Genomic DNA, 19,421 nt, shown 5'->3' on the forward strand with positions numbered 1-19,421 from the left:
CATTGTTTGTTCATGTATGTTTTTTTTTTGTTTGTTTTTTTTTGGTGTTTCTGTACTTAGCTGTTACTCCCCTGTTTTATCAGTATTACTACTCATACTTATATTCTTACTGACATAATTTCTGTTTTTATCCTTCTGCCTTTATTGCTGTAAAGCACTTTGTGATTTTTATCTGTGAAAGGTGCTATATAAATAAACTTTACTTACTTACTTATTTACTTATATTAAATAAACAACTAATGAACTGACCAATGCTCCAAAGTAGATGCTTCTGTCCGGAGCAAGTGGTTGTATGACTGATGGTCCACGGCGTTGCTCAACATAGCTGTCATCCAGGGCCAAGCTGCTGAGGTTGCGGTTCAGCTCCAGTGCCACTGTGTGCCAGTTGCCATCGTTGATACGACGGCCAGAGATGCCCAACATGTCAGGACCGTCACCACCTCCACCGCCACTGCCAAGACCACAGGCCAGCTGGAACCACAGCTTTCCCTCCTCCAACTGCTCACACACACACACACGCACACGCACACCCACACCCACACACACACACACACACACACACAGGTTAGGCTTTGGGGAATGTTACACATTAATTTCCTGGAGACTTAACCTAACCCTAACCCCACAAGACCTGCACTGGGTTGTGCAGGTCCTGTTGAGTTGAGGTGGGGGAGGGGAATGTAGTCTATGATGTGGAATGGAGGGGGGTTACATGGTATGAAGACCGTAATATTTACAATTGATTTTAAGGTCCTCCATGTAAAGAAAGCCCTTAATGCAGTGTTTCTCAACTGGTATGGCTTCAGGACCCACCATCACCCCTTAATGACAAGCCACAAAACGAATAGACGGCACTCCCCTTCAAAAATCCCCTTCAAAATAAAAGGCAAGGCAAGGCAAAATTATTTGTGTAGCACAATTCATACACCAGGCAATTCAAAGTGCTTTACAGAAGCATAAAAATACATTAAAATCATACATTTCAAAAAAAGAAAGAAAGAAAGAAAGAGATTAGAGGAGAATAGAAAAATTAAAATAAAATACAATTAAAGGGAAATTAAAAACAGAAGCCAGTAAAAGACAATAATTTAGCATAATAATTTAGAATGATTAAAGTCATTGAGCAAATATATTTACTTTAAGTAAAAGCTGTAGCAAATAATAATGTTTTCAACCCTGATTTAAATGAACTGACAGTTGGTGCAGACCTCAGGTGTGTAGGGAGAATGTTCCACAGGTGAGGAGCATAATAACTAAAAGCTGCTTCACTTTGTTTGGTTCTCATTCTGGGAACACACAATAGACCTGTCCCTGATGACATGAGAGGTCTGGATACTTCATATGGAGTTAATAAATCTACAATATATTTCGGTCCTAGACCATTTAATGCTTTGTAGACCAACAGTAAGATTTTAAAGTCTATTCTTTGACTCACAGGAAGCCAATGTAGTGATCTGAGGACTGGTGTGATATGGTCCATTTTTCTGGTGTTTGTAAGGAGCATTTTGAATCAGCTGTAGTTGCCTAATTGATTTTTTGTTTAGGCCAGGAAAGACTCCATTGCAATAGTCCAACCTACTGAAAATAAATGCATGAACAAGTTTTTCCATGTCTTCTTTGGACAGACATCCCTTAATTCTGGTTATATTTTTCAGGTGGTAGTAGGCTGATTTGGTATGAGCTTTAACTGGTTGTTAAAATTCGGGTCAGAATCAATAATTACACCAAGATTTCTGGCTTTATCTGTTGTTGTCAGTGACATGGAATTAAGGTGAGCACTGATCTTTGATCTTTCATTTTTGGGGCCAAATACAATCACTTCTGTCTTATCTGCATTAAGCACATGATTTTGTATTTATTTTTTTATTGGGCTCAGACCAAGCAACTTTGGTAAATTCCTTGTTACCTTAACGAACACTGCAATCATCTGCTGCTGCTTTAGTGGAGATTCCCAGTAACAGCCCAAAGAAAATCAGGCAGGCAGCCTTTGTCAATTACACCATTGTTTCCAAACACTTTTGAGCCACGGCACATATTTTACATTAGAAAAATCACAAGGCGCACCACCAAATAAAAATGTCACAAAAAGTATATTTATTGAAATATAATGAAAATTTAATCTTGATTTACTCAATTTACTTACTCAGTGTGAAACCTGGGCCTGTTTAGTTGAACACAAAGCTGATATTCTTGCAAGAATTGAAGAAAGACACACAGGAAGATTTCACCTGATTGGTGCTCTAAGCTAGTGGCCTGCAACCTTTTTTGCGCCACGGACCGGTTTCACGTAAAGCAATAATTTGCCGGACCAGCATAGAAACGAATAAAAACAAATGATCAAAAATACAATTCAATATTATTCTGAATGTAGTTGTAATTAGTGGGAGCCCTGCGCTTGTTTCTCTTCAACAAGAAGGCTTCATTGCCTCATTTGTGAGCCTGTCGCCACATATAACGCAGAGCGGGCTTGGTGCGTGAGAATCACCTGAAGCGATGAACCCGTATTTTAAGGAGGACTGCTGATATTGTCTCTTAAATGCAGCTTTCTTTTTCTTGGAAGTTGTAGGCTCTTCTTCTTCTGTTTCATCATTTGGCCTTTTCCCCTTCCGAAGAAGCGCTCCAAAGCGTTTGTCTTTTACTAATTTTTGCCAGCTTGTGGGCTTACTTTTTTACTACCGTATCATGTGACCAAGACGAGCGGTTTGACATGTGCACAGAGGCACAGGTGGATGCACCTGATTTTCAAAGTAAAACTTCTTTCAGACTCTGATGATCAATAAAATAATTTTTGTTTAGTCTCTCTGTGCGGCCCGGCACCAAATGGCCCACGGACTGGTACCGGTCTGTGGCCTGGTGGTTGGGTACCACTGCTCTAAGCCTTAGAGCACCAATCAGGTGAAATTGGATAATCTTCCACGGCACACCTGATGATTTCTCACAGCACACTTAATTTTCTGCAACAATATTTTGGTTATTTTGGACTTTATGCTAGAGTAGTTAAGATTAACCCTGAGGTGCAAGCAAAACATCAACAAAGCTTTAGTATCAAACTAACTAGCTTTAACATATTATTTAGTGTGGACTTTGCACCCTAACTTTAGAGAGAACTTAGGCGTAGCGCACAACCCCTGACCAGGGTTGCCAGAACACAGCTCCCTGTACCATGTGGTCATTAAATTTTGTTTGTAGTCCTGTTATTGGCTGGAGGCTACACACCCATTGCCCAAAGGCTGATGCCCAGATATGTCCTGAACACAACAGAAAGAAAATACGGGCAGAGAGTAGGGTCTCTGCAGATACAGACACTACCACATACTTCGAGGTCATAAGTGTTGATTGGGATCCTTTTTGTATAAGCCTATAATTTATTTTTCGGAAAATCCTACTCATTCTGCTTTAAATGAGTACAATTATTTAAACTTCACAAAAGACTGATGTTAGATATGGTCCATGTCAAACTATTCTGAGAAAATTTTTCCTTGATTTCTTTCAATGTGATTGTTTATTAAAGGAGTGAGAAGAGCAGCAGCTTTTGTGCCCTTTGTGATTGAGCAGCAAATACCCCTTAAAATGTCAGAGTCTAGACCAGCCTGTGTGTGTGTGTGTGTGTGTGTGTGTGTGTGTGTGTGTGTGTGTGTGTGTGTGTGTACCTTGAGTACGGTGCAAGGTTCAGTCTGTGTGTACATGATGATTCCTCGGCTCTGCAGTGTTCTGATTCTCAGGCTAAGTTTCAGCTCTGTCTGCAGCCCATCAGACCCACTCAGTCTGTACTTGATGTAGCTGTTTCCTGAGAAACTCAGAGACGAATGGCCTGCAACCCCCACATAACACATGGATTACTGAATCAAATTCCAGAGGAATGCGCAAGTACGTATGCAAAATATTTAGGTACACTAAAAATGTATTTTTTTTACTTAAAAGAAACATTTTCATACAGACTTGTGACACACACACACACACACCTGCACACTCTCCCAGTTTGCCTGGTGGACATTGGCATGCGTAATGCCCTCTGGTGGCCTCAATTGAAACACACTGCATGTCTGCTGGACACGACTGGTCCTCACACTGTTCGGACAGGACAGCACAGCTGGCATCTACACACACACAAAGAAAAAAAGTATGTTGCTTTAAAGTCTTCAAGTGATTTCATAGATTAGGGAAAATTTTGGTAGTACCTCTGACATATGTATTGGGCATACAGTGTGAAAACTTTATTAATCTGTTGAAAAATTTGCAAAGTTTAATAGTATATGACCCTTGCGGGGCTCTGTAGACCATGAATGAACTACAGCATGTATTTCATGTTTGAGTGCCACTGTCACATACTGTGTTTTATGTACAATATTTATTTTGTGCCACAAGATGTCTTTTATGGGCATGAACTGTATTATGAGCAAAAAAATTACTTTGGGTGACTGCATGACAAGTGATATGCTTCTTATTGTGAAATGATTCATAATGAAAATTAATGTGGGAATATTATATTACAGACATTATGTAATTATCGACATATCATTACTATTTGCATTACACCATTACATTATTACACTTTAAGGGAAATTTCATAGCCCTTCTTCACTTCATGCAATTTAATGAGTAAATATCTGATCGATAACATGCATCTTGTGACATGCCTTAAAGCCCAGTTTGTACTTAAAATATGTTATTGCTACACTTGGAATTCATGCACAAAACATGGGGAGCATTTTACTGCATGGAATACTTGCTAAGTTTCTATTTCATGCATATCACCCTTGGTATTACAAGTCAAAAACGTAATGCACTTCAATTATAGTGTCATATAATCAAATCTGTCAAATTAATTTTCTTCAATGTGTGGTGCCAAATGCATTCCATGACACACACAATTCGCAGCTCATGGTGCATTTTGTGCATGACAGACCAAATTTTGGTCTCTCTCTTAACTCAAAAGGCCAGCATGTTTCAGTGGAAAGTCCAGCTCAATTGCGTGGTTGCCAGTAAACACCATGATGGTAGATACTGCCATGATGGAACAGACAGTAGGTTGATCGTCTTACTTTTAATCTGAGGAGTCATGATGTTGCATCCTGGATAGTCTCTGTTCTACTATGGCAGCTTCTGTAACTCAGTGCAATCTTTCATAAAACAACTCTTGCATTGGTCAATGTGACGAATTTCAGTGTGTTCCCAGGGCTTACTTTCCATATCCTATGATGAATGAGCATCCATTACAGCACTTGATATTAGAAATTGAATCTGACTTTTGTTAAGTTAAACAACAATCATTTTGTGAGCACAGCTCATATGGAAATTTACAAGTGCAACAGTGCAGGCATTTATGTCACCATAACTATGTTTTGTCTGTAGGCCGATCTATAAAACTCTGCAAAGCTCTCCAGTTTTCTGCTGTAAACTCTGCTGTCTAAAAACTTCAAGAGTGTTTAGTCTTTTCTGCTTTGCTGTTATTACATACATGACAGTCTGTGATGCTTATCCCACAGAGTTGTAAGGCTTATGGGAAATTGTGGACGCTACAAGCAGCTAAAAACAAATAACAAACAACATTGGATTGTTCTTTGAAAAACTACCGCTCTTATGACACATGAAGTGAAAGACTGTTCAGACTGTAGCTTGTCAAATAAGGCCTGGGCACATTTACAAGATTCTGTCACTCACCATTGCATGTGCAGCGCAAAGTCCGGTGGAAGCGTGGTGAGACAAAGCTGACCCGTGGGGTGCTGTATGTAGCCAGGTTGTGTGAGTCCAGGATGATGCTCTGTTCACACTGCGCCCCGCGACACTCCAGCCCTGAGCAGTTCTTATCTAGGATAGCTGACACTCTGAGGACCCCCTCCAGCTGCCGCCGTGATGCACTGAGTTTCTGTGTGAGGTAGGCTGCCTTATAGTATCCATCCCGTGCAGTTTCCACTGCAATGAGCATGTCCAGCTGTTGCGTCCCACCAACTGGCTGCAGACTAAGCAGGTGTACAGTGTCCTGCTTTTGTGTTGCAGCAGCCTGCTGCAGAACCTTCAACACGTTCTTTAGGTGCAAAGCTACAAAGTCTTGTGGCGCCACACTCTCAAAGCGCACTGTCACCGCCTCACGTAGCATCTCTGGTGTTGCTTGTTCCACGTGCACGCTCACAGGCACTGGCATGGCAAAGCGGCCATCACTGACGCTGGCATTGAGGGAGTACCTGCCTGCATCCAACCCTCCCAGGGCGATGATCTTGCCATCACGAGGACTGATCTTAAAGAGACTACGTTGGGCTGGGGGAGCATGGCCAAAGGTCAACACATCATAAGGGTCAGCATCTGTGGCATGCAGCTGGCCAATCACACCACCAGGAAACTCGTCCTCCATAGTCACGATATGAACTTCTAGTGGCAATGCCACTGGCCGGTGGAGGCTCTCCTCAATCACCCTGACTGTCAGCATGGAGGTGGAGGACAGACGAGGGTTCCCTGAGTCTGTCACCTGGAGGGAGGATTGAGAACAGGGAAAAGAAAAGATCATAGGAAAAGACAGGAGAAGATGCATGAAAAGAAAATGGAGATAAGGAAATGAAAGGAGAACAGGACAGGAGAAAGACTTGATAACATCTCTATTTAGTGACATCTCTTAATGAGCTTTATTTGGTTAGGAAGCTCATTTGTAGAGGTGGATGGTAACGACTTACATTTGCTTTGTTATATGCACTTACTTTTTTGTATAAATATAGGTAGTTTTTAGACAGAAATTATTTTACTCTATTATATTTGGGTAGATTCATTGTGGTACTTTAAGTTGTGCATATTAAGAGACTGGTTATCTGTTGTCTAGGTCTGTTGGTGCTATCCTACTGCAGCCATGACCCCTCTTGACTCCGTTCTTTGCAGAATAATAGCTTAAGCTACAGCAGAAGGTTCAGATGAAATAAAGCATCCTTGTCCTAACTTTTTGTTTTTCCGCTTGCAAACTATGGCCTTCAAACAGTACTAGCAGCTAATACTAACAGACCACAGTGCAGTGAGCTGATCAGCAGGGAACTATGCTGACACTGATTTAACAGACACTGCATTGATGCTAGTAAGTATATACATACAGGATATCACGCACCGAAACTACTACCACTACTCCAGCCTTCTGCTGTAATGTAAAAATGAGAACTGACGGTGTATGTCTTTGCGACTGTAGTAACCATTTCAGTAGTCATGCTCATTAATACGGCCTGATGAAGAGAGACAGAGAAGTAGAGAGCTAATTCTGCATGTGAAAAAAATATGTGGAACATGACTAATATAATGTTTGAACCACAGATAGTCATCCAAAGGTAAAAGTGAACACACCTGTGTATTTAATAAGCAATTCATGATGACATAATGATCTGTCTTCTTCTGCCATTTCACTTTCATTTCATATATAATCTTATTGTCTTCATTTGATAGGAGTGACTGGAACGTGTTGGGCTCACTCCTGATCTGTGGGTGTCTGTGACCTCTCTGGCCACTCTCTTCTCATGTGGTTTCTCAAGGTAAACCGTAGCTTTATCTAAAGCATGAACCCTAAAAAGCCTTTTGTTTTATTATATGTTGCATGTTGCATGCATGTAATACCCTTTTCTATATGTTCTTGCACCCATTACAAATATCCTTGTGTTAAAACAAAACAAAACAAAACAAAACAAAACAAAACAAAACAAAACAAAAAAACACTATTAATGTTGGATAGTTTGGGACTTAGACAGCAAGTTGATTCAGTAATGGTAGTTACACAGAAGTATCTAGTTAAGATTTACTGTTACTAGCTAGCATTAGCCACTGCAAACGAGTGGTCATACTAGATCAACCACAGCTGTAGTAGCAAAACCAGTTAAAGTATTGAGTTGAGCAATGTTTTTTGCAAATTAATTTGTTTTTTTGTGAGAGGAATCCTGTATTACTGTAACTTTTAGAGAAAGAAATAACTTCAGATATTACTATCATAAAAAGACATTTCAAAAGCTCAACACAGTCAGCATATTAAGACACTGAAGTCATTTCAGGTGATATGGAACAGCAACAAAATACCAGGGAATTACAAAAGGAAAGACCCTAATTTTTAAAGATAAGTTTGAATTGTTTAACTCTGATTGCTGAAACCTCATATTAGCGTTGCATTTACTGTTGAATACTTTTTTATGCAAAGGACAGTGGAGGCATTGCTTCATAATCAATTCTGCTCAAATCTGAAGCAGTATTAAAGCAACCTACAAAAGGAGGTTTGTAGACTTTCAGTGAGAGCTTCCATTTGTCTAGAATGAACACAATTTTCCTCATGGCTGTTATTGTGAACAGCTTATTCAGACTTCTTGTTATTTATATTTTAGACCCATTCAGTGATTCACAACACTAACTGTGATGTGATGCTAGAGAAGAGTTTGACTCTACCTGTATCTGAATAACATATTCAGTTGCCAGGTCCCTCCTGAACACTTGATTGGCCACCAATGTTCCATCTTTCTCCAGCACAAACTCTCCACCTTCGTTTCCTGATAGGATGCGGAAGTCAAATGGCGGGCCATTATGGGAGGAGTCCTGATCTGTGACGGACAACTGCAGGATGCTCGTGCCAATTGGCTTGTTTTCCTGGGGGTGGAGGCACACCATTAGGAAGACCTACGTGTTTGTGGATGCATTGTGTGGGGTCACTTTATGTTTCAGCAAAATTGTGAATTCAAAGACAACTGAGTAGTCATTTAATTTTTAGCACTCTGACAATAAATTTGCAAAGCCAGAATTTTTAGCATGAAGCCATATTAAATCACATTTCCAAAAAATTGGGGACGCTGTGTAAAACATAATATAAAACAGCATGTGATATTTTGCTAATCCTTTTTTGACATATATGAATTGAAATCAGGACATATATACAGTATATATTTCATTTTCATAAACCATTGATTTTTGTAAATAGTTGGGACAGGAGCAACAAAAGACTGGGAAAGCTGTGGAATGCACCAAAAGCACCTGTTTGGAAGAGGTAAACAGGTTAATTGGTAACAGGTGATTGTATCATGATGATACCAACTTGTGTAACTCAAATGTTGAAGCGTCATCTTAGCTTCAAATCTCTTATTTTAAAAGAGTTCTCTTAAAGGCCAGCACGAACAGGAGGAATGACTGTAGCAAGCAATTAATGTACCTGACTTTTGTTTTAGGACAGTTAAAAATTAGGATCCTATCTTTTAATGTGTTTAATTGGATTTCCTGTTTTTTCATGCTAAAACGTTATGGTATGGGGGTCAAGGTCTGGTGCACGCAGCCACATGCCCATTATATGGCATGCAGACTGCAGAAGTTCACAAGTGTGTAAGAAAGTTTTTCCTTGCCACTGTCGCTAAGTGCCTGCTCATGAGGGAATAGTTTGGTCTCTGCAGATAAAAGGGGTTTGGTCTGTACCAGCTCTATATGGAAAGTGTCCTGAGACAACTTCTGTTGTGATTTGGCACTATACAAATTGCATTGCATTGAATTGAATTGAATTGAATTGAATTGAATTGAATTGAATTGTGGATAAGAGAAGGATTGTCAGCATTCCCCCCCTTTTGTAGTGTATGTGAATTAAAACACACTGAAATAACACCAAAATAAAACATTGTGGCTGCAATAATAATCACGACTGAACTACATTCAGCAGATTAAGCCAGGCTATTTATATTAGCAGATTATTTCATTGTTAGCGTCATGAGTAACTGTTACTGGTTGGCTGAATAAATAGTTTGACAGAGGTCTGTACATGGTTTAGTCGACTCCTGCAGTCGGCCACACAAAAAGTAGTTTGGCTCTGCAGCTTCAAAAATTCAACTATAAAAACTCCTACACTTCATCTCCAATTTCCATAATAACAACAGGTTCGTGTGTCTATTTGTTGAGTCACTTGTTTGTACAGGATTTGTAAAAAATGGGAAGGGGGCCTATTGAGGCTGCTAACGTAGGGTCCCCAGATTTATGTGCTATGCCGCTGCAGTTGGAATTATACTTACCAACCCAACCCATCAGTGGTTCTTAACAAGAACCACTGATGGCTGAATTTTCAGTTAATACATCACATTCTTAAGTGAATAGCATGCTACCTGTGTGACAGCAGTGAGGTTGGCAGGGGAGAAGGTTGGAGGGTTGTCATTGATGTCTGAGATGTCTATGTTGACCATCACCGTGGATGACATGGGTGGGATTCCGCTATCCAGAGCTCTGATGGCCAAAGAATAACTGGGAACCTAGATTGACAGACATAATGGAAGATACCAAAACCATGAAAAAACCAAACAAACAAAATGTATTAGCTAAATCACAGACGTAGTGCCTGTGATGACACCAAGACCATTTCTGAAAGCATGTATTCCTGCCATCATGGCGGTGAGTAGAGGCAGAAAATACAGATTAAATGAAAGCAGAGCAGCCTGTGTTGGGCTGAAGTTTGATGAACACATAGCAACCATCACTGTATAACTTTGAGTTCCTGATTTTTGGTGGGAAATTAAACTACAGCTGTTAAGGCCGTGTCATGTTCATTGCATCCTGCAGTTTAAAAAGTGATGGACAACAACATAGTGATACTTTTTTATACGATTCTTCAAGCCTTTCCTTGTGGTGAAAATGTAAAGTTTGTCCTGAGGGTGGAATCTTTTATCCACTCAGGAGTATGAAGCTGTTCATGACATCTTCCTTTTATATTTATCTTATGAAAAAAATGGGCTGATTGTTATGTTTGAATGTGAATCTTAAACCATGAACATGCCCTAGCCAGAGACCTAGTCAGCTTTAAAATTCTGTCTGAAACTAAATTTCCTCCAAATTGTCACATTGTCCTATACTAGATAATTCCACTCTATTACAACTTGGGTCTTATTTTCATAGTTCTGGCCAACATTGTACTCCTCTTGTCAATAGCTGAGATCTGGGAACACTGGGGCATCACTAGAAAGTTCATTGGGTCAACAAACATGAGCAGCCAGATGCTCAGACAAGCTGGAAACAAGTCATCAGTCAACAGTTTAAGCAGATGTCCAAAGGCTATTCCACCACCTAGCCTTCTTATGGCCAACATCCAGTCACAGGAAAATAAAATGGATGGAATACAACTCTGGTAAGTCAGAGACTGTTGTGCTCAAATCTTTACAGAGACCTGGCTCCATCACAACATCACATCATGCTATTGCACTCTGGAAAGGCAGTGGGAGGAGGACTCTGTGTTTACATCAGTGATGCTCATTGCTATACACAGTCAAAGTGGATGGACAATTTTTGAGATGTTGAGTTTTTAATGTTAAGATGTTGACCACATGCCTGTCTGATCAGAACTTCTGTCATTAAGATAAAATGAAGATGTGGAAAAATATATAGTACTGTCCAAAAGTTTTAGGCTGCGAAAAAATGCTATAAACTAAGAATGCTTTCAAAAATGCAAGTTTTAATAGTTTATTTTCATCAATTAACAAAATGCAGTGAATGAAGAGAAGAGAAATCAAAATCAAATCAATATTTGGTGTGACCAACCTTTGCCTTCAAAACAGCATAGCACAATGTAAATAAAGGTAATTGATTAATTTGAATCAGATCAGAATCAGAGAATTGTTTTCGTTACAGGTGCTCCTTACAAGAATAGAAGAGATAGAAGAGATTTAACATGTAGTGCAATTAGAAGAGAAAATAAATAAATAAAATATACGTGTGTGTGTGTGTGTGTGTGTGTGTGTGTGTGTGTGTGTGTAGGTAATAAAAAGAGTATATACAGTAAAGGTATGTGCTTTGTTTTGGACAATAGTACACTGATATGTACAGGCTTGTTATTATACATATATACTGTAATAGATTAGAATAATTATTGCACAGAGTAATTACACTCTTGGTTATTGCACATGATTATTGTATTAAGTCAGCAGTGAACTGCAGTATAAATATGAATGGTCTGACAGGAAGTGAAAAAGTCCAAGGGCCATTCAGAGGGAGGAGTTGTACAGTTTGATGGCAACAGGCAGGAATGATTTCCTGTGGCATTCAGTCTTGCATTTTGGCGGATGAGTCTCTCACTGAAAATACTCTTGTGCCTGACCGGCACATCATGAAGTGGGGTGAGACGTAGTCCAAGATAGTCCGTAGCTTAGTCAGCATCCTCCTCTCTGACATCACCATCAGAGAGTCACACTCCATTCCCACAACGTCACTGGCCTTGCGGATCAGTTTGTTGAGTCTGTTGGCTTCCGCCATCCTCAGCCTGCTGCCCCAGCACGCAACAGCCTAGAGAATAGCACTAGCCACCACAGACTCATAGAAAATCCTGAGCATAGTCCGGCAGATGTTGAAGGACCTCAGTCGCCTCAGAAAATAGAGACGACTCTGGTCATTCCTGTAGAGAGCGTCAGTGTTCTTTGCCCAATTCCGTTTATTGTCAAGATGTACCCCCAGGTACTTGTAATCCTCCACAATGTCCACACTGACCCCCTGGATGGAAACTGGGGTCACTGGTACCTTGGTTCTCCTCAGGTCCACTGCCAGTTCCTTTGTCTTTGTCAGGTTTAGTTGCAGGTGGTTCTGCTCACACCATGTGACAAAGTTGTCCACAGCATCCCTGTACTCATTCTCAGCACCCTTACTGATACATCCAACTATCGCAGAGTCATCAGAAAACTTCTGAAGATGGCAGATCTCTGTGCAATAGTTGAAGTCTGTGGTGTAGAGGGTGAAGAGGAAGGGAGAGAGGACAGTCCCCTGCGGGGCCCCAGTGTTGCTGACCACTCTGTCTGACACACAGTGTTGCAGGCGCACATACTGTAGTCTGCCAGTCAGGTAGTCCACAATCCAGGACACTAGGGGGGTGTCCATTGGCATTGCTGTCAGTTTGTCACCTAGTAGAGCTAGACGAATGGTGTTAAATGCACTGGAGAAGTCAAAAAACATAACCCTCACAGTGCTCACCAGCTTGCCCAGGTGGGCGTAGACACGATTGAGCAGGTTGATGATGGCATCCTCAACTCCGAGTCGGGGCTGATAGGCGAACTGGAGGGGGTCCAAGAGTGGCTTGACCATGGGCCGGAGCTGCTTCAGGACAAGTCTCTCCAGAATCTTCATGATGTGGGAGGTCAGTGCCACAGATCTGTAGTCCTTGGAGGCCCTGGGCCGTGAAGTCTTTGGCACAGGAACGAGGTAGGACGAAGGAGGAGGGGGAGGAGTTGTTCTGCTGGAGTTTCCACTCCAGCTTCCTCCTGTTTCTCCTTAAGCCTGGTTTACGCTTCTGCGTCGCAGCAACGCCGTACCTACGGCGTACACCCGACGCCGTCACTGAGCATTCATAGTTCTGCGTCGAGGGAACGCGTTGCTCCGCAATTCACCGCCAAGCCGCTAGGGGGGTGTGGCTGTGTCTTTGTATGGTTTCGGGGGGCTCTTGTCGGATCCCCGTGTTTCGCGAGAATTCCCTCCACAAATTGTTGGCCATTTGGCAGTCTTTATACTGCCGCGAAGAGGAGTTGTAGAGGTGGTCGTACTTGCGTACCTCCTCGATAATTCTTTCTTCGGCTTGGTCCATTTTTTCTTGTAGCTCACCACAGAAACTTTGAAAATGGCAATGTTGTTGTGCTGCGACCATAGGGCTGTGGCTGAACCGAAAATAAGTTCTGAGCGGACCAATCACAGTCCTCGACGTTCACGTCACGACACGTCGACGTGACGCGTAGTCAGGATTTTTTGGAGGTGCGCGTCAGGCTACAGCGTAGGGTCCGCGTAGGAGTCTGCGTCGACGGCGTAGGTACGGCGTCGACATGACGCAGAAGCGTAAACCAGGCTTTAGCCTCCTTGATTTTCACCTTCAGTTTTCCTTGTATTGTTCTCACCTCCTCCCTGTTACCAGCTCTGAAAGCCCTCTTCTTCCCATTGAGGATGACTTTGATGTCCTTGTTACCCACGGCTTGTTGTTTGGATACACATGGACAGTCCTGGCTGGGACAGTGAGAGTCCACACAGAAAGTGATATAGTCCGTGATGCACTCTGTGAGTCAACTGTAAAGCCAACTCCATTTACTGAGGACCTGCCACTGTTGGTATCCACAGCAGATGTAGAAAGAACCTTGCTGAGACTGCATGTGAGCCGAGCTGCTGAGTCTGATAACACATCTCGACATGTACTAAAACATGCGCAATGATGTTTTTACTGACCCTTTAACATATCACTGACACAGGAGAGTGTCAGCCACCATTGTCCCTGTCCCTAAAAAGTCTACAGTGCCTAGTCCAAATGACTACTGCCCTGTAACACTGACCCCCATTCTGATGAAGCGCTTTGGGAAACTAGTTCTCAAGCAACAACATCCCAGGCAGCCTGGACAGATGCTTCTTATGTAAGAAAGAAGGTAGAATTTATCTGCCTCTGTTACAGAAGAGCAATAGAATGCACAGTCCAAGACAGGAGGGTTCTGCAGCTGATGATTAAAACTGGCCAAAACATCACTGGTACCCATCTACCAAGCATCAGTGATATTGGAGAGGTGAGATGCATGCGGAGAGTCAAAAGGTTATCAAAAGACAATAGCCACACCAGCCACAGCCTGTTCACCCTGCTGCCATCTGGTAAGCGATACAGAGGTATCTGCTGCTATACCACTAGATGACAGTGCAGCTTCTTTCCTCAAGCTGTGGAACTGCTCAAGTAGTACAAACAGACAACAAGTAGCATTTCATTGTACAATCCTGTGCTGTAAAATGCTAATTAACCTTGTATTTTGTACCTTGTACATTTCTGCCTTCATATGGGTCAAGAATCAACACCTAAAATGTGAAATATTCACAAGCAGCTATTTACAATGGCAAAAGTAGAAACTCTTACCTTATTCCACCACTTCAGCAGAGCACGACACAATCAAATTTGATGCACACATGGTTGTTGGATCCTCACAACAACTTGCAAACAGGAGTAACAGTCGAGGATAATTGGCAACATTGCTATAGCATTAGCTACACATTAAAATGTGACGATATGCCAATTCCCACTGCCCCAAAATGACCAGAAAAACTCAGAAGGAAACTAAACTTATTGCAGGAATATAGACAGTTTGCCTTAATTTTATTTGGGTTAAGCTTGTTCCAATATTAACAGAAATAATAGGATACAAATATTCTGCAACAGTAACTGATGCTAATCAAGTATGACTCTTCAGGTCCTTTCAACAATCACTTCAATAAGAGTCAGACAAGCAGCTTTGAGTGGTAAATAAAGGCCTCTTGAATGGTTTTGGGTCTTTGAAATCTTGCTCTAAGATGAGACTCTCTGGATCAAAGTTTTCATATTACAGAAAAAAACGTGATGCTTCTGTAGGTGGTTGTCTGAAGAAGATATATGTTATCCTGGCATGCTGCTCAGTCTTCCCAAAACCCACAAGAGCATATTTCCTTGTTTCTCCATATTGTTTTATAATAAAGAGCTAATGAAGCATGCTGAAGAGAAATGTAAAGCAGCCAAAAAAAAAAAAAAGCAACCAAACAAAAACACAAAAAGTTATATTCTGTAAACACACACACACACACACACACACACACACACACACACACACCTATACCTAAATATTAACACATAGACACATGGATGGAAACATCAGCATTGCACGCACACATGCACACACAACCACACTGACAGAGAGAAAACTGCTACTCTCTGTGTGATAGCCCCAAACACACTTTCATCAGCCAAAAGCTTTGATCCCCACACGCCCATGCACTCTTTCTGAGCACACTCTGATGGCGCATTGACCGCAATCATGAATACTTTATGATAGGAATATGAACTATTTCTGAAGATTTCAAGTACTGTGGACGAAAAGAAGATGATGAAGAAGCAGAAGAAGAAGGCTGAGAAAACAGGGGAAGCAGGAGACATGTAGGAGTTCATACCTTGGATATTTTTTCCTGCTGCAAATTAAAAAGCTCATATTCAAAGCTGCTTTGTGTGTGTATTTCCTGTTCAAGTGTGATTAACTGCCATCTGGTCAGGGATCTATCTCATCCACTGAGTTCGTCACCTGCCAGTAGGCTCTTATTTTACATCAAAGATCAGCAACCAAGAGAGCTTGTTCACTAATCAGAAGGTCAGTGGTTCGATACAGTTCCTCCAGTCAGCATGTCAAGGTGTCCTTTGGCTAGATTCTGAACCCCAAGTTGCTCGCGATAGCTGTGTGAGTGCATGAGTGACTGTGAGGTGCTGTAAAACGCTTTGAGTGGTTGGTAGAAGAGGAAAAATGCAGTCCATTTACTATCTTTATATGTAACATTAACAGTAGGCTATATAGCGTCTGCTCTATCATTTACATGTACTTCATACTAAGCTGCACTATACTGGTGCATTCAAGTGTGACTGTGAGGCAGTAAAACTTTTCTATAGTTATTTGCAGACTAAGCAGTAGAAGAGTGTGTGTGTATGTGTTTGTGTGTGTGTGTGTGTGTGTGTCCTCACTGTCTCACGGTCCAGTTGCTTGTTGACCTTGATGACTCCACGGAGAGGGTCAATAAAAAACTGGTTGCCTCTGTCTCCACTGATGATGGAGTAGAGGATGGCTCCATTCAGCTGACTGTCAACATCCTCAGCTATCAGCTGCAAACACACATAGGGTAGGGCAGGGTAAGTGAATGTTTCAATTTGCACATTTTGCACATTCTGACCATTTATCATGGCCTACACCTTACTATACACATCTTAAAAATGTATATTAGATGAAGTATTTTTAAGCCTCTGCACTGGTGGCAGCTGTGGCCTGAACATGATATCTCAGGAACACCTTGAGGTAATTTCTTCCAATTTGGTACAATTTTGATTTTTGTGGTCAAAGGTCCACAAAAAAACACATTTTTTGGCCATAACCTCAGGACAATGAGCTTCAGGTGATTGCAATTGTACCATGTGATGAAGCTCTGTATCAGTCCACTTCTCTATAAAAACTTTAAGTGAAGACAGCATGTCTCCCACTGGAAATTATGAAATCCTAATTCATATATTGATGACTTCCATTTTGTAAAAAATACACTTAGTATCTTATTGTATATTATATTAATGTGGGAACATTATGAAAACCAATTCACAGGAAGTTGAAACATGTTTGAGATGGGTTATCATCCCAGCTAACAGTGAGATACCTTGATTCATTTGACAATTCTACATTATCTTTGTGTTGTAAGAGCAAATTGATTTCTAGTTTGCAATACCATACAAGGACACAGGGTGACACAAATTGAAACAGGTATGTGCTATTGATTAATTATAAAATAGAGGTTGACTAATGAGGCTCGTCTGTTGGGCATTATGACTATCTGTACGAGTTTATACACACCACAGCAATCAACTGTAGTAAGGTTTACAGTTTGCTATAATACTCCATGGAGTATTGTAAGTTATCATTGTCTGTGTCATCATTCCCAGCATTGTCTCTTCAAATTTAATATTGCATTGTTAAGGTAAAATGGACCAAAATTTGACATGTTTAACTTTTGTACTGATAACTCACAGTGGGTGTGATTGGTATCGTTAAACATTCCCTCTAATATTTCTAGTAAGGGGCTAAAGTATGATGTGATACACTGGTAAGAGTATGTGGCAATTAATAATCTTAGCAAACTCTAACTTTGAATCGTACACTTAGTCATGTAAAGCTCAGTCTAGATTTGTCTAGAGGGAAAAATGTAGGCTATTATTTGTATTATTGGTGTTCAGGCAGCAATGCTTAATATAATTCACAAGGGAAAAGGGATTCAGGTTATGAATTAATAATGATGATAATGATAAATTGTATTTGCATAGCTCTAAGGTTATGCCCATGTACTCTTTTAAACCACATTTCCACAGAGAGGAATATCTTAGTGTATGGTGCAATCCCTGCCCATAATACCAGCTAGCTCACCATTAACAATTTCCTGGAAAAGTCCTGGAAAATGGTCTTGCTGAAAGAGTTGGAACCCTGAATGGTAACTTATGATACTGTATGAACTATTATAGCATACTATGAGTCCTACACTTGACTATTGAGCTGTGTATATGTAGTCCTAACATTTATAAGCCCCATCAGTCAACCTCTAGTTCATAAGAAATCAAGAATATCCAACAGACATTTGAAGTTATAATGCATTATAAGTAAAATCTAAAGTGTTTTATGATTGTTGATATAGTGCATCAGAAAGAATGTATGTTTATGCATTCATCGTGTAGTCATAATTCATTATGATTGCCCCCATAATGCGCTATAGATGCACTCATCGTAAAAAGTGTTACCTAAAAGGTAAAATGCTGTAGTACGCTTTGGAAAATGGTCAGCAGTGATGACCTGAAGTCATAAATTGCCAACAGCATGTAAAAATACAGCAATGGTCCTTTTATTTTAGGGTCTACTACAATGAAACAAATAAACAAATAACCAAAATTAATATTAAAAGGTACTTGCATTTGTTGCTTTGTATTATCAAAGAGCAATTACCATTCAAATGCGACAGTCAAGATATTGTTCCAATATCAACGTCATGTATATTTGGTGTTCCTTCTAGCAAACAAAGGCAAAATGAGAAGTTTAACGTAACATTTTTGACATTCTTCCAAAATGGATAATTATAAAAACACCTTAATGCCTTTTCCAAAAAGCTATCATTTGATATGACATGGTAACACATGACAGCATATTATTGCATTTTATAGATATACACAAACAAAGGTGAAAACTGGCTCATGGCTGATTGCATGCTCACCACACATGTTCTGTCTGTGAAGCTCACCAAATAAAAGCTCAAACCAAGCTCAAAGCCAATCGAACCCTGGGAAATCAGTCAACATCAGAAACTCAATAATTGCCAACATCTAGGATAAGGTGATGGTAGCCTCACACTAATTATTGTACTCTCTGAGGGGGGCAATCTTCAAGGACATGACACCAACACTGATACATGATTTGGAAAGTGTTGTTCAAGGGGATCATGATGGTGTTAAAAAAAAAAAAAGGTCACAGGATTAACAAATTTTAGTAGCTGTAAAGTTACCTTACTCTGGATGAAAGTTTTGTTGGGACAGCTCTGACCAGAACCTACCTGGACAACAGACTCTCCAATAGTGGAATCCTCTGGCACCACTGCAGCATAGAGGTCACAACTAAACATGGGTGCGTTGTCGTTGACATCTGTCAGGTTTATGTTCACTGTAGTAATGGCACTCAGTGGTGGTGTGCCGCCATCACGTGCCTCCACTGTCAGGAAATAGTCCCTGCAGGTCTCGTAGTCCAGAGACTGGGCAACTAAAATAGCACCTGAGAAAGGTGAAGAGGGAAGGGAAACAGAAATATGCATTTGAATAAACGTAAAGCACAGAATTAAATCAAAATATCATATGGGGGAAAAAATAAAATGGCATACATCTATTGGATGTTTGTGGCTAGGTGAGGGAGTTAAAGGTCTGGCAATCA

At 40.7% G+C, this 19,421-nt stretch overlaps 1 protein-coding gene across 11 annotated transcripts in view; it reads right to left on the reverse strand.

Annotated features, from left to right (window-relative positions):
• Positions 1 to 19,421, reverse strand: part of LOC143323080 (protocadherin Fat 3-like) — a 244,803-nt gene that overhangs the window by 36,287 nt on the left and 189,095 nt on the right. For all 11 annotated transcript variants that reach the window (XM_076734696.1, XM_076734694.1, XM_076734693.1 and 8 more), the window contains 8 exons: positions 19,051 to 19,265; positions 16,442 to 16,579; positions 10,080 to 10,223; positions 8,395 to 8,592; positions 5,662 to 6,463; positions 3,963 to 4,097; positions 3,651 to 3,811; positions 250 to 498 (listed from right to left, as the gene is read on the reverse strand). In XM_076734696.1, coding sequence (XP_076590811.1) covers positions 250 to 498; positions 3,651 to 3,811; positions 3,963 to 4,097; positions 5,662 to 6,463; positions 8,395 to 8,592; positions 10,080 to 10,223; positions 16,442 to 16,579; positions 19,051 to 19,265 — 2,042 coding nt within the window. The remainder of the gene's footprint in view (positions 1 to 249; positions 499 to 3,650; positions 3,812 to 3,962; positions 4,098 to 5,661; positions 6,464 to 8,394; positions 8,593 to 10,079; positions 10,224 to 16,441; positions 16,580 to 19,050; positions 19,266 to 19,421) is intronic.

The sequence above is a fragment of the Chaetodon auriga genome, chromosome 7 (assembly GCF_051107435.1).
Source record: "Chaetodon auriga isolate fChaAug3 chromosome 7, fChaAug3.hap1, whole genome shotgun sequence".
In the NCBI taxonomy this organism is placed as follows: domain Eukaryota; kingdom Metazoa; phylum Chordata; class Actinopteri; order Chaetodontiformes; family Chaetodontidae; genus Chaetodon; species Chaetodon auriga.